The 14,220-nt window shown below is 45.4% G+C and overlaps 1 protein-coding gene across 2 annotated transcripts in view; it reads right to left on the minus strand.

The window, feature by feature from the left end:
* Positions 1-14,220, minus strand: part of RNF216 (ring finger protein 216) — a 112,616-nt gene that overhangs the window by 16,662 nt on the left and 81,734 nt on the right. For both annotated transcript variants that reach the window (XM_068967735.1, XM_068967733.1), the window contains exons 13-14: positions 8,136-8,233; positions 1,777-1,999 (exon numbers count right to left, since the gene is read on the minus strand). In XM_068967735.1, the coding sequence (XP_068823836.1) occupies positions 1,777-1,999; positions 8,136-8,233 (321 nt within the window). The remainder of the gene's footprint in view (positions 1-1,776; positions 2,000-8,135; positions 8,234-14,220) is intronic.

Genomic DNA, 14,220 nt, shown 5'->3' on the forward strand with positions numbered 1-14,220 from the left:
CCTTGAGGCAGCTCTAAGAAGGACCTTGCCTTCTCCGAGACTATAAAAGTCATCTCTCCTTTGTGTTCTTGGAGCATCTTCAGATGGTTTGCCCAGTGCCCTCGAAACAGCTACTGGATGTTTCCCTCTCCACAGAGCAGCCAGCATGACCTTTACAACTTAAACTAGGCCGAGTCACTTGTGTCCTTCGGGCCTGCAACAGCTCCCGCCAGCCGCTCGGTGAGACCCCCGGGCTGCTTCAGCGCCCACCTCTCTCCCCTCCCTCCCCTCCCTCCCCTCGCTCACCACCTGCAAGCCACACTGGCCTTTTCTGTTCCACAGACAGGCTGGATTTGTTTGACTTCTCTGGCCTGCCTGCAGGTCTCACAGCAGACGCTGCCTCTCTGAGGTCTGCCGAGATGACTTCCTGCTCTGGCTCCCGTCACTCGCCACCACATTACTCTATGACTCTTCCTGCACTGCACCAACCACGGGAAGGGGTTTTGTTTTAAACTTAGTAAGACTGTAAACTCCATGAAGACTAGTCCTAGCAACACTGAGTAGTTACAAATGAAAGAATGGATGACTCTGTCACTTCTCTAGGGATCTGAATGAAAACTTTATCACTTCGAATCCTCATGGAGCTGTTCCGGTCTCTGCTGTCTTCCTTTGATCTATCTGCCTATTCCTGCATCAGTCTACATGACTTTGATTAGTGCAGCTTCATAGTAAAAATTAAGTCTCAGTTTCAAAATTATAGGTAATTTTTTGATTAAAAAAAAAATCCTACTGAATTTACACAAGAATTGCAGTAAACTTCTAGGTGACTTTGGACACAAGTGTGAAGTGAAAGTTGCTCAGGCGTGTCCAACTCTTTGCAACCCCATGGACTATACAGTCCATGGAATTCTCCAGGTCAGAATACTGGAGTGAGTAGCCTTTCCCTTCTCCAGGGGACCTTCCCAACCCAGGTCTCCTGCATTGCAGGCAGATTCTTTACCAGCTGAGCCAGAAGGGAAGCCCAAGTATACCGGAGTGGGTATCCTATCTCTTCTCCAGCAGATCTTCCAAACCCAGGAATCAAACCAGGGTCTCCTGCATTGCAGGATTCTTTACCAATGCTATCAGGGAAGCATTTTATACAAGGTAAATGCTATATAAATAGTTGCTGGCATGTGGCAAATTCAAATTTTGCTTTTTGGAACTTTCTGGAAATTTTTTTTCCTTGAATATTTTTGATACATGGTTGGTTGAATCCATAGATGTAGAACCTGCAGATGTGAAGGGCTGACTGCATTTGTCTTTTTATCATCCAAAGGTATCATATAGAAAAGTATTATGGATAGCTATTAATACTGAACCATTTCTGAACATCTGGAACAATCTTTCCTGGTCATGGTTTCTATTTGGTGATATTTTATTTATATTCGTAAGTGAGATAAATCTGTAGCTTTCTTTTTCAGGGTTACCTCTGAGAGGTTCTGGTATCAGCATTTGGCTGGCTTTATACAAATACATGTAAGACATTTCTTATTTTTCTATGCTCAAAAATATTTTGATGGCATACGAAATTCTATTCCCTAAAGGAGCAAAAGAACTCACTTATAAACTATAGAGGCGTGCTGCTCTCTGCAGAGTGGCTTTCAGCTACTTTTTCAGTTTTTGTTATCAGTCTGTGCAGTTCCCTATCTTTTCAGGGGTCAAAATGCGCTAGGTATATGTAAGACCTCTTTCTGTTGTATCACAGTATTGATACTTGCCCCCTACAAAGTGACGGGCAGCCGTTCATTCACTTACAGTGGGGTCGGTCCAAAGAGAGCATCGGGAACACTCCTGGCAGGGGGCTCCTGGGGAGCGAGGGTGCTGGCAGAAGTGGTCGTAGCCACTGATGGACACGCGGCAGAGGTAGCACATCTGGGCACCGCAGCGGCAGGACATGCGGTTGCAGCCTTCGGATTTGATGAGGCCGGTCCCACACTTGTGGCATTTCCTAATGCGGGCAGCAGTCATTTTTTCTTCACTTTAAAAAAAAAAAGAAAGAAAGAAAACATGATTGGAGACAGCAGCAAAGATGAAAGAAAAATATTATGGCTGTGAAAGTATTTCTTTTCACAGATAATGACTGCTTGGCTCTTCTGGTGACATGCGAAGGGTGAAAAGAATCTATGTTTTGGAGTCTCAGAACTGGCTTCGCTTTTTCAGTTGGATGACCCTTCAGTTATTTTACTGCTTGGAGACTCAGTTTCCTCGTTTTCATAGTGTTTGAAAGAGGATTACAGATAAGAAACAAAGCACCCTGGGGCACAGTGCCTGGTACCAGGTGTTTAGAGAATGATTATTCTGTTATAGGAGTCCCTAACAGGCTTAAAATAGAGAGGAAAAAAAAAAACTTAGGGTCTTCCTAAAGCTTGTAAAAACATATACACAAAGCTGGATAATGGAGAGCCAATAAACCTTAGTTATACACACCTTATATTTTTAAATACCTGACATAAGGCCAGGGTAGACACACCTGGGGGCCAGCCAATAGTCACTTTATGACTTCTTCCTGTTGGCAGAGCCCGCCTCCTCTGACAAACTGGCATGCTGGAATCCCATATTCCCAGGTCCCTTGCAGCTAGGCGATGGGCATGCGTATGACTCAATCCTGGCCAACGGGAAGCTTGTGGGGAGGCTACCTGCTTTCAGAGGCACTTTAACTGATGTCTACAGTCAAAATGACAGGTCTTGGCTCTTTTTCAATAGCTGGCACTGCTGCATTAGTTGCTTCTAATGGTGCTGTTCCTAACTCTAAAATAACACGTGCCAACTTTGCCTATAATGCTCATGTATCTGTCTTCCTCTGCTGTGCTGAATTCCTGTAGAGGGCAGAGGCTGTGCTGCCTGTACCCAGCTGGCATGAAGAATTATGGTCCTGATGGGAAGGAGCCAAAGGTGTCCCTGCTAAGACCAAGAAGAGCACGAAGGAGCCCAAGGGTGCACAGCCCTGAAGGACTCATCCCACTGTTTGAGCACATTTCTCCTCTCCAAGTACGAACCCAGAGTGGTAAGCAGGGACCTGCCTCAGTGTAAGGACTGTAACTGTCTGGGGATGAGCTCTAATCGACTCTCTCCCTCCTAGAGCTGAGACAATGCAGCCTTCTTCCTTCCACCACTCCCCGTTTTTCTGCTAATAAGGAGGAGCAGCTAGGTGAGCGTGGGGCCAGCAAGTGTTTTTAAACACCGATGTTCAGAAGACTATTGTGGCATGCTCCTCAAAAGCCAGATCATGTGTTTAAAAACAGAAAAAAATGCATTAGGAAATTGGCTGCTATTCACTGAGGTCTAATTTCTGAATGGTCCAAAATGAAGGCAGAACATTGGTTTGAAAGAATTTAAATCCATTCAAGTTACAGAAGAACAAATGAGTTCTCAGTTTTACTGAATAGGAAACAAGGTCAAGGAGACAAGATTTTTAAAAGTGAGTTTATTACTGTCAACACTGTATACATGTTCATGATTTCAGTGAGCTCAGCAACTGTGAACACACTGCTCAATCCTCCACGGTAAGGCTCACAAGGTTCTGATGAAAAGGTCTGCCCTCTGAAAAGCTGTGACCACAACACAACTGCAATTTTCTACCTAGCAGGAGCTTTCTGGGTAAGCACACCCTGGAGGCTGCGGGCTGGCCTGAAGCCGCTGCACTCTAGCGGCCTGGGACTGGCTCACTTCTTACCTGGGCAGCTCCTCAGGCTGTAGTGTGGGAGAGCAGTGGCTCAAGAGCACACTGTCCTTTCTAGGAAGAAAGCACAGGCCTGCTCTGTTCACCAAGCTGTGAGTCGTCCATGTGAAATAATACTGGGTGTGGTGGGGGGAAGTCAAGGTAGTTCTAAATGGATGGAGGAATATAAAGAACACATACAACTCAACATTATTGTGATGTTCAAACAGCTGTTCACACTGCAGGAGTATCTATTCAAATCCATTTCTGCAAAACAAAAGTACCAGACGTGACCGGAATGACCTTGTCGCAAAAAAGGACTGCTCTTAGGGGTTTTGGTGACCACCTATCCAGTGATGTGAAAGTGCAAAATGGCACTGGGGAGAAATCATAGTTGGCTTTTTTGGGAGGAGGGTGATTTGGCAAGTCAATTCTAAACTAGGCAGGAAGCAAACAGGCCCACAGGATATGATCGTTTGCAGGAAAGGAAGTGAGGCCTGAGCTGCAGCTGTGTGTGCGGACCTTGTGTCCAAACAGGAAGGCCCACTGCCCCCCTCTACACAACCAATCACGAGTCCGCGATCCCTTGCTTATCTGTTCTCACCACTACCGAAGTGCACCGGGAGCACTTTCTGGGCACTGTCTATTCCTTGCGGCACATGCTACTTGAAATCTTAAATGGCGTTCCTTCATGAGCATGTGTATGTATTTTTTTGGTGATGACATGACACAAAAAATTAACCAATTTATCCAGTTTAAGGTATACAATTCAGGGACACCCAGTATACTCCCAGTGTTGTACACCCATCACCCTTCTCTGGTTCCAGAACACGTTCATCATCCCCCAAGGAAGCTCGGGACCTATGGAGCAATCACTCTTCCCAACCCCCTTTCCACTGCAACCGCTAATGCGCTTTCTGTCTCTAGTGGGTTTGCCTATTCTGCACAGAGGCAAATATTCGGATGCCAATGAGTGCTTTATATACATGGAATTACGTTAACATGTGGCGTTCTCACACTGGCTTCTCCTACTTAGCCTGTTTTGAAAGCTCATCTGTGGTGTAGCCAAGTATCTTCACTCCCTTTCTATGGCTGAATAATACTCTGCTGCTGCTGCTCAGTCACTTCAGTCGTGTCCGACTCTGTGCGACCCCAGAGACGGCAGCCCATCAGGCTCCCCCATCCCTGGGATTCTCTGGAGTGGGTTGCCATTTCCTTCTCCAATGCACGAAAGTAAAAAGTGAAAGTGAAGTCGCTCAGTCGTGTCCGACTCTTAGCGACCCCATGGACTGCGGCCCACCAGGCTCCTCCGCTCATGGGATTTTCCAGGCAAAGGACTGGAGTGGGGTGCCATTGCCTTCTCTGGAATAACACTCTACTCTATGGCTATAATACACTTGGTTGACCATTCCTCAGCTGGACATTTGGGCTGTTTCCTTCATCTGGCTAACACAAATTGTGCTGCTGCCAGCACTTCTGTACCAGCTTCGCTGGAGCGCCTGCCTCACCTCACGCCACTCACGATGCTGCACCTTATTGCTCAGCAATAAACCGCCCGTTATGCCCTGTGTGCACCCTGCTGTTTCCTTCTTCTGACAGTAGGCGGCTGGGGTCCCTTGGCTCTCTGGTCCCTGGCATAACGGCTATGGGGGGCGGGCGGCAGAGAAGTAGAAGCCCCTGGAGCACCCTTTCCCACAAAAGGTGACACCAGATTCCTGTGACCATCTTTGAGACTGGTGCCACCATCAAAAGCTTCCAAGACGCCGGGCTGTTGATTCCCAACATATCTCCTTTACTCCTCTGACTGGCCTGTACCGAGGAATAGGTCCACTGCACCCCACAGGCCTGACCAGGTGCTGGCTCTCACTGCAGCTGCTGTTCCAGATGTTACCAGAGCAAACAAACAGAACCTCTGGCAACTGGTATGCAGCTATGGATCTGGAAAATGCTTTTATTTTCTGTCCAGTAAGCCGAGAACACCAGAAGCAGTTGGTAAGGATCTTGATCATCTGTCACCCAACAGATAACACACTAGACCACCATTCTAATGACATGTAACTGGAACCCAGGGAACAGGAAGCAGCAGGTACTCTAGTACATTAACACGGTACATGCACACCAGAGGATGGGAGATAAATCCCTTAAAAATACAGATGTCTCTAATTTCTAAGAATCTCTGGTGGTCTGGAGGTCAGGTGTGTACATATCAGGCTATTATTCCTCCCAGAGCTAACCACACATTGCTGTATTTTGTATTCCCACCATGAAGAAAGAAATCAGACATCTGGGAGGCCTTTCTGCATTTTGGAATTAACATGTATCACATCTGGATATGTGGTTCTGATCCATTCACTCCTGAGACAAAAGGCCAGGTTTAAGCAATGCCTAAGCCAAGAGAAGCCTTCCAAGCTATGTTCCAAGTGTCTACAGCACACTAACATGCTGAATGGAGCTGGTAGCAGGAATGGACAGGAAAGTCAGACTGGGGGCTATGCTTTCAAAAAGTAACCAACTCTGGGAATTCTCTGGTGGTCCAGAGGTTAGAACTTGGTACTTTTACTGTGGGAGCCTGGGTGATCACTGGTTGGGGAACTAAGATCCCGAAAGCCACACAGTGGGACCAAAAGAAAAGTAACCAACTCTTCTAAGAAACATCTCTGGGTCTGTGACTGAGTCCTGGAGCAGTCCAAATGCCCGATCAGGGGGCCATCAAGAACCAATTTACTGAGCTGGGCAAAACTCCATCAGCAAGTGCAAGCAGAATACACACGGCCAGGCCTGAGCAGGCCTTGAACGCAAGAAGCTGTCTGTTTATGTGCTTTGTCACAGTTATAAATCAGGGCCTTCTACTTAAAAACAACAACAAAGAGCTAATACTTATGGAAAACATCATGTGGCACGATCCTTCATGGATGCTTTAACCTGCACAACTCTACAAGTAGTCTATACCTTATAGGTAAGAAAATTTTAAACTTAATTTAATTGGAGGATAATTACTTTACAATACGGTGGTGGTTTCAGCCACACGTCAACATGAATCGGCCACAGGTATACATGTGTCCCCCCATCCTGAACTCCTCACCCCATCCCATCCCTCTTGGTTGTCTCAGAGCACTGGCTTTGGGTGCTTGCTTCATGCATCCAACTTGTACTGGTCAACAGATAAGGAAATTTTTAGGCACAGAAAGATTAAAAAATTTGCTCCAGGCTCTTAACTACAGGTAACCCCAATGTGACCACATGACTCCTTAAGAGCAGAGTGAGCTTGTCTCTGCTCAGACAAAAACAGAAAGATGGACAAAAGAATCAGAGAGACACGAGAAGAATTCCACCGCCCCTGGCTGGCTTCGAAGACAGAGGAAGAAGGCCACGAGCCAAGGAATGTGAAAGCTTCCAGAAGCAGAGAATAACCTTCTATTCCCTGCTGCTGAGAAAATGGGAACCTCAGTCCTATACCCTCAAAGAACTGTATCCAGTCACCTGGATAATTCAGGATATTCTTCTCAATTTCAAGTTTAATAACCTTAAATTTGGAAAGTCCCTTTTGCCATGTAAGGTAACATATCCACAGGTTTACAGATTCCACAAATTAGGGAGACATGGGACACTTCTGAGGAACACTGTTCTACCTACTAAACTTGTGGCAAACAGCAAAGCCAGGGAGCCCCTTGCCTGGACGCCAGTTCCTGCTCTGCCAATCACTGCTACGTGAGCATGTCTACTTGGGCTCTCTGCCTCAGCTGTTGTCATTCGTAAAATGAGGATAACAGGACCCATCTCTGGTGGAGACTTGGGACTGTTAACCGCCCTAAACAGCCACTTCCTACTTCATTTTCTTGGTTACAAAACCCACTCCTTACCCTTCAAATTTAAGCTGGACCAAAAACTCAGCCAGCTAGAGACTACACATGGAGTCTGCGTTGGGGCCTGACTGGGAGCACGTGGCTCAGTCTAGAGCAACAGGGTACGAGCAGAAACAACGTCCCTGTCTCTCTCCTCTCCCATGGGCCGGAGTGCAAATATGGGTGCCACCTAGTCACAACCACGGAGGTGAGAACACTCCTCCAGGGAATGACGAAGTGATGCGATAAAGAGAACGAGGTTTCTGAATGACCTCATGGGACATATGTGCCCTATCTGCCTGGAAGGGCTGGACTATTATGAGAGAGAAATAGACGTTTGTATTACGTAAGTCAATGCATGTAAAAAGTTAGTATCTGTAAAGTGCCCAGATACATACTGAGCGCTATACAGCAATGGTTCTGACTGATGGCATTATGTTGCATTCTAGAGGTTGTAATGAGGTTAGGTTGCTTCCTTGAGCCTATTCTAGACTGAAGTAGCTCGAGAGCTTATTTCTTCACACGGCATTTACTGCCTGCCATGCCCCCACAAAAGACAGGTTAATGGGGGAGTTGAGAATCAGTCAGTAGGCTCCCCAAACCATGTTACTCACATAGACGTTCGGTACTTGATGTCATCTTTTTCAGCCAGCTCCTCACAAGTGAGGCCGTTGTGCTCTTTCCAGAGTCCTTGACACTTCCTACAGGTTTCCTGGGGATAAAGGAGAGACACAAAGACAGCTCTTGGTGAACAGATACCATATACGTTTCCATTCAACAAGAGGGTATGTGAAACAAGCTTCACTTGGCTTGAATTCTTTTGGAGGATTGCTCTCCCTTTCAGCAGGGATATTTCTTAAGACATCTCTCAACAGAAGAAGTAAGAATCATTAGAAGGAACCATGGGGAAATTTTTCGCTCTTTAGATCAAAATAAAGCACTGCTCCCATCACCCAATTTGTATAAGGCTTTCTAAAAATTCCAAGAGTCGCCTGAAAAACCCAGAGGATCGATTTATGTGGTCTTGGGCTTTTAAAATTAAAATCCTGTGAGCTGTTTGAGGGCTGGTTCCACCCTCTATTCCAGCACTGGTCTGGCAGACACCACTTGTGTTAAAACTGAACCAAAGGACAATCTAGACCAGGATCACTAGGGGTCGTTACGGGAGACATCTCCTCAGCCACCCCTCCCTCAAAACCATGGCTATCATCCTCCATAGCTTAACTCCATTTATAATATAAATTTTAAAAAGTATTACTTTTTATTCAAGGACCCGTCACAGTTTACAAAATATTCTCATATATGCTGGAAACCATCTTACCTCAACAACAAGAATTTAAAGAAACATGAATCAAATGTAATTTCCATAAATGGAAATCACCACCGTAATAAGTACAATGAAGGAAAAGATGGTGTTATCAGCTTTGTTTGGCCTGGGGGCCAGTGAAGGCTTGAGGAAGTGGAGCCTGAGATTAGGAAGATGAGTCAAGAAAGCAAAAGGAGAATCGTGTTCCAGACAGAGGAACAGTAAGATGCTTGCAGAGGAAGTTGGGTGAGTTTGGTCCATGTAGCTGGACTGCAGATACTGAAAATAGGCCTAGCGAGGCCCACTGAAGCCTGTCTGTGTGAGGCTTTGTCAGTTCAGTTCAGTCGTTCAGTCGTGTCCGACCCTTTGTGACCCCATGAATCGCAGCATGCCAGGCCTCCCAGTCCATCACCAACTCCCGGAGTTTATTCAAACTCACGTCTACTGAGTCGGTGATACCATCCAGCCATCTCATCCTCTGTCGTCCCCTTCTCCTCCTGCCCCCAATCCCTCCCGGCATCAGGGTCTTTTTCAATGAGTCAACTCTTCGCATGAGGTGGCCAAAGTACTGGAGTTTCAGCTTTAGCATGAGTCCTTCCAATGAACACCCAGGACTGATCTCCTTTAGGATGGACTGGTTGGACCTCACTGAGGTCCAAGGGACTCTCAACACCAGAGGTCAAGAGCATCAATTCTTCGGTGCTCAGCTGTCTTCACAGTCCAACTCTCACATCCATACATGACCACTGGAAAAACCATACCTTGACTAGACGGACCTTTGTTGGCAAAGTAATGTCTCTGCTTTTGAATATGCTGTCTAGGTTGGTCATAACTTTTCTTCCAAGGAGTAAGCGTCTTTTAATTTCATGGCTGCAATCACCATCTGCAGAGATTTTGGAGCCCCCCCAAAATAAAGTCTGACACTGTTTCCACTGTGTCCCCATCTATTTCCCATGAAGTGATGGGACCAGATGCCATGATCTTCGTTCTCTGAATGCTGAGCTTTAAGCCAACTTTTTCACTCTCCTCTTTCACTTTCATCAAGAGGCTTTTTAGTTCCTCTTCAGTTTCTGCCATAAGGGTGGTGTCATCCGCGTATCTGAGGTTATTGATATTTCTCCCGGCAATCTTGATTCCAGCTTGTGCTTCTTCCAGCCCAGTGTTTCTCATGATGTACTCTGCATATAAGTTAAATAAGCAGGGTGACAATATACAGCCTTGACGTACTCCTTTTCCTATTTGGAACCATTCTGTTGTTCCATGTCCAGTTCTAACTGTTGCTTCATGACCTGCATACAGGTTTCTCAAGAGGCAGGTCAGATGGTCTGGTATTCCCATCTCTTTCAGAATTTTCCAGTTTATTGTGGTCCACACAGTCCAAGGCTTTGGCATAGTCAATAAAGCAGAAATAGATGTTTTTTTCTGGAACTCTCCTGCTTTTTCCATGATCCATCGGATGTTGGCAATTTGATCTCTGGTTCCTCTGCCTTTTCTAAAACCAACCTGAACATCAGGGAGTTCACGATTCACGTATTGCTGAAGCCTGGCTTGGAGAATTTTGAGCATTACTTTACTAGCGTGTGAGATGAGTGCAATTGTGTGGAAGTTTGAGCATTCTTCGGCATTGCCTTTCTTTGGGATTGGAATGAAAACTGACCTTTTCCAGTCCTGTGGCCACTGCTGAGTTTTCCAAATGTGCTGGCATATTGAGTGCAGCACTTTCACAGCATCATCTTTCAGGATTTGAAATGGCTCAACTGGAATTCCATTGCCTCCACTAGCTTTGTTCTTAGTGATGCTTTTGCCTTTTCATACTGAACAGTATGAAAAGGCAAAATGATAGGATACTGAAAGAGGAACTCCCCAAGTCGGTAGGTGTCCAATACGCTACTGGAGATCAGTGGAGAAATAACTCCAGAAAGAATGAAGGGATGGAACCAAAGCAAAAACAATACCCAGTTGTGGATGTGACTGGCGATAGTTCTAGCAAGGTCCGATGCTGTAAAGAGCAATATTGCATAGAAACTTGGAATGTTAGGTCCATGAATCAAGGCAAATTGGAAGTGGTCAAACAGAAGATGGCAAGCGTGTACGTCGACATTCTAGGAATCAGCAAACTAAAATGGACTGGAATGGGTGAATTTCACTCAGATGACCATTATATCTACTACTGCGGGCAGGAATCCCTCAGAAGAAATGGAGTAGCCATCATGGTCAACAAAGGAGTCTGAAATGCAGTACTTGGATGCAATCTCAAAAATGACAGAATGATCTCTGTTCGTTTCCAAGGCAAACCATTTAATATCATGGTAATCCAAGCCTATGCCCCAACCAGTAATGCTGAAGAAGCTGAAGTTGAACCAATCTATGAAGACTTACAAGACCTTTTAGAACCAACACCCAAAAAAGACGTCCTTTCATTATAGGGGACTGGAACACAAAAGTAGGAAGTCAAGAAACACCTGGAGTAACAGGCAAATTTGGCCTTGGAGTACGGAATGAAGCAGGGCAAAGACTAATAGAGTTTTGCCAAGAAGATGCACTGATCATAGCAAACACCCTCTTCCAACAACACAAGAGAAGACTCTACACATGGACATCACCAGATGGTCAACAATGAAATCAGACTGATTATATTCTTTGCAGCCAAAGATGGAGAAGCTCTATACAGTCAGCAAAACAAGACCAGGAGCTGACTGTAGCTCAGATCATGAACTCCTTATTACCAAATTCAGACTTAAATTGAAGAAAAGTGGGGAAAACCACTAGATCATTCAGGTATGACCTAAATCAAATCCCTTATGATTATATAGTGGAAATGAGGAATAGATTTAAGGGACTAGATATGATAGACAGGGTGCCTGATGAACTATGGACTGAGGTTTGTGACACTGCACAGGAGACAGGGATCAAGACCATCCCCATGGAAAAGAAGTGCAAAAAAAGCAAAATGGCTATCTGAGGAGGTCTTACAAATAGCTGTGAAAAGAAGAGAAGCAAAAAGCAAAGGAGAAAAGGAAATCTATTCCTATTCGAATGCAAAGTTCCAAAGAATAGCAAGGAGAGATAAGAAAGCCTTCCTCAGGGATCAATGCAAAGAAACAGAGGAAAACAAAATGGGAAAGACTAGAGATCTCTTCAAGAAAATTAGAGACACCAAAGGAACATTTCATGCAAAGATGGGCTCGATAAAGGACAGAAATGGTAGGCACCTAACAGAAGTAGAAGATATTAAGAAAAGGTGGCAAGAATACACAGAAAAACTGTACAAAAAAGAGCTTCACGACCCAGATAATCACAATGGTATGATCACTCACCTAGAGCCAGACATCCTGGAATGTGAAGTCAAGTGAGGCTTTGTAGGACCTGATTATTGGTCTAACTTTTATCCTAAGAGTGCTGGGAGGCGTCAAAAGGTGTCAAGCATGGAAGTAACACGAGCAGGTTGCTGATTTTTAAAAGATGATTATCTGTAGTAGCATTTCTATATCAAAAAAGGTGGTGGTGGGAGAATATGGTGATATACAAAAGTCAGCCCAAAAGGATACCGAAGAATTGGTAGCACTGATTATCCTGAGTGGCTAGAAAGTGGGCTGTGGGCTCCCTGTATGTTACATAAATGCACTACCTAATTAAAATATAAAATTTTAAAAAGAAACAGAATGGAGTTCATGAAGAACTGAGAACCTGAATAACTCTTTCTCATAAAAAGCCTTCAATCAACGGGATGGGGTGGGGGTGGGGTTGAGAGGAGCTGGTCAGAGATTGTCTGTTAAATGCTGTTGCTTCCAAAAGGTCCTGATGCTGTCTGGTCTACTACCTACATCTGTCAGCAAACAGAAGCTCAGTCAGTAGTGACTTCATTACTATACACCCAAACATAAAGCAGCACAAAACCCACTTTTAAAAGCCCTTGTGTCTGACTATTCTAGGAAACTGGAGGATAAACAACAGCTGGAGGACAGATGAGCTGGTATCTAGACCCTAACCTTCAAAACAATACCAACCTAGTCACCCACTAGAAGCAACAGCCTGGAAACAGTGCATAGCGTCGAGAGAGCTTTCCAGCACTCCTGGTGGCCCAGCTACTAATTCATGGGGCCTTCCTCACAGGGAAGAGCCCATCTTCCAGGCGAGGCACAGGCCCACAACAGTAAGGTGGCCTGGCCAAGCCGAGCCAGCTGGGAGTGAGGGGTCACCGTGAAGCCACTGTTCACTTCCAACACCACAGTGGCTCTCCTGTGGGTCTATGTGTGGATTTTCAGGCATGTTCTTCTCGCTGAAGGCATCAGGGGTCCCAACGAATAAAATGAAATGTCTTTTGAAGAGACTAGAAACCCACAATTAAAATATGAGAAGCAAATAGCAGGCTGGGTGGATTTTTACATTTGGAGCTTTCTCTGTTGTTTCTTCACAACATACTCTCTCTTCTAAGCACAGTGTGCATTTTACTAAGAGGTAATCCTCTCAAGTACAGCTAGGCTTTGTTCCTAAATGCAACGAATGCTTAAACAGTATTAGAAGGAATATTCTGGAACACTTCTAACGTGAAGATAGTCAATTATTCAAAGTAAGGTTAATGAAAGTCCCAAGGACCATTTGTAAAGCAGAGTACACAGCTGACAAGGAACTTCAAAACACGCGCGACGTGCACATCCTGGCTCTCAAATCTAATCAGGGAGACTCTCCATCACCCTTGTGCATTTCAGATCAGGAGGAAGCAGCTGAATTCATCACCATCGCAAATACACAGAGAAGTCAGCTCCTTCCTTTTTGATGAGGAAGGCGTGCACATACTGGTTACCTCGTTAAGGAGCAGCTACCAGCCAGTGTTCCTCATGGTATCAGAGAGATTTCTGGTCAAGTTTTTATGCTGCCCTTTAGTGCTCAAGATGCCTCAAGGTGATCTGCCTATTCATTAAGGTCTTAACCTTGCACTATGAAGAAAGCACTCGATGGCTTCTGTTCATCCATTTTCTGCTGCTTACATGTTTAATGGGTAAGGCAGAAGATGTTTAATGGGTTTAGTTTCAGATGACCCTGTCAGGGAGCTGACATTTCTCCATTGAAACAGCTTCCCCAAAGGTAGCAGATGGTGCCCCAGGTCATCGTCTACACATAGCAGGGCCTCCTGCTGGTGGCAGAGAACCTGAGAGAGGAGACCCAGGGTGACCAGGGTCCAAGTCGCCAGACTCAGTGCTCGCCACGCCCCAGGCCTGCTCTGAAGCCACTGCGTTCCTTGTCACTCTGCATCTTACCTGCCTGACTCCAGCTCTGTCTCAGAAGCGGAACAGAGTATAAGCTGCTCCCTTACTTCTGAATTGTTCCTTCAGGGAAACTTCCAGACTTACTCTCCTGGGGAGAGATGTCGCAAGCCTAAGATATGGGGTATG

Source organism: Capricornis sumatraensis, chromosome 3 (genome assembly GCF_032405125.1).
Source record: "Capricornis sumatraensis isolate serow.1 chromosome 3, serow.2, whole genome shotgun sequence".
NCBI classification, from domain to species: Eukaryota; Metazoa; Chordata; class Mammalia; order Artiodactyla; family Bovidae; genus Capricornis; species Capricornis sumatraensis.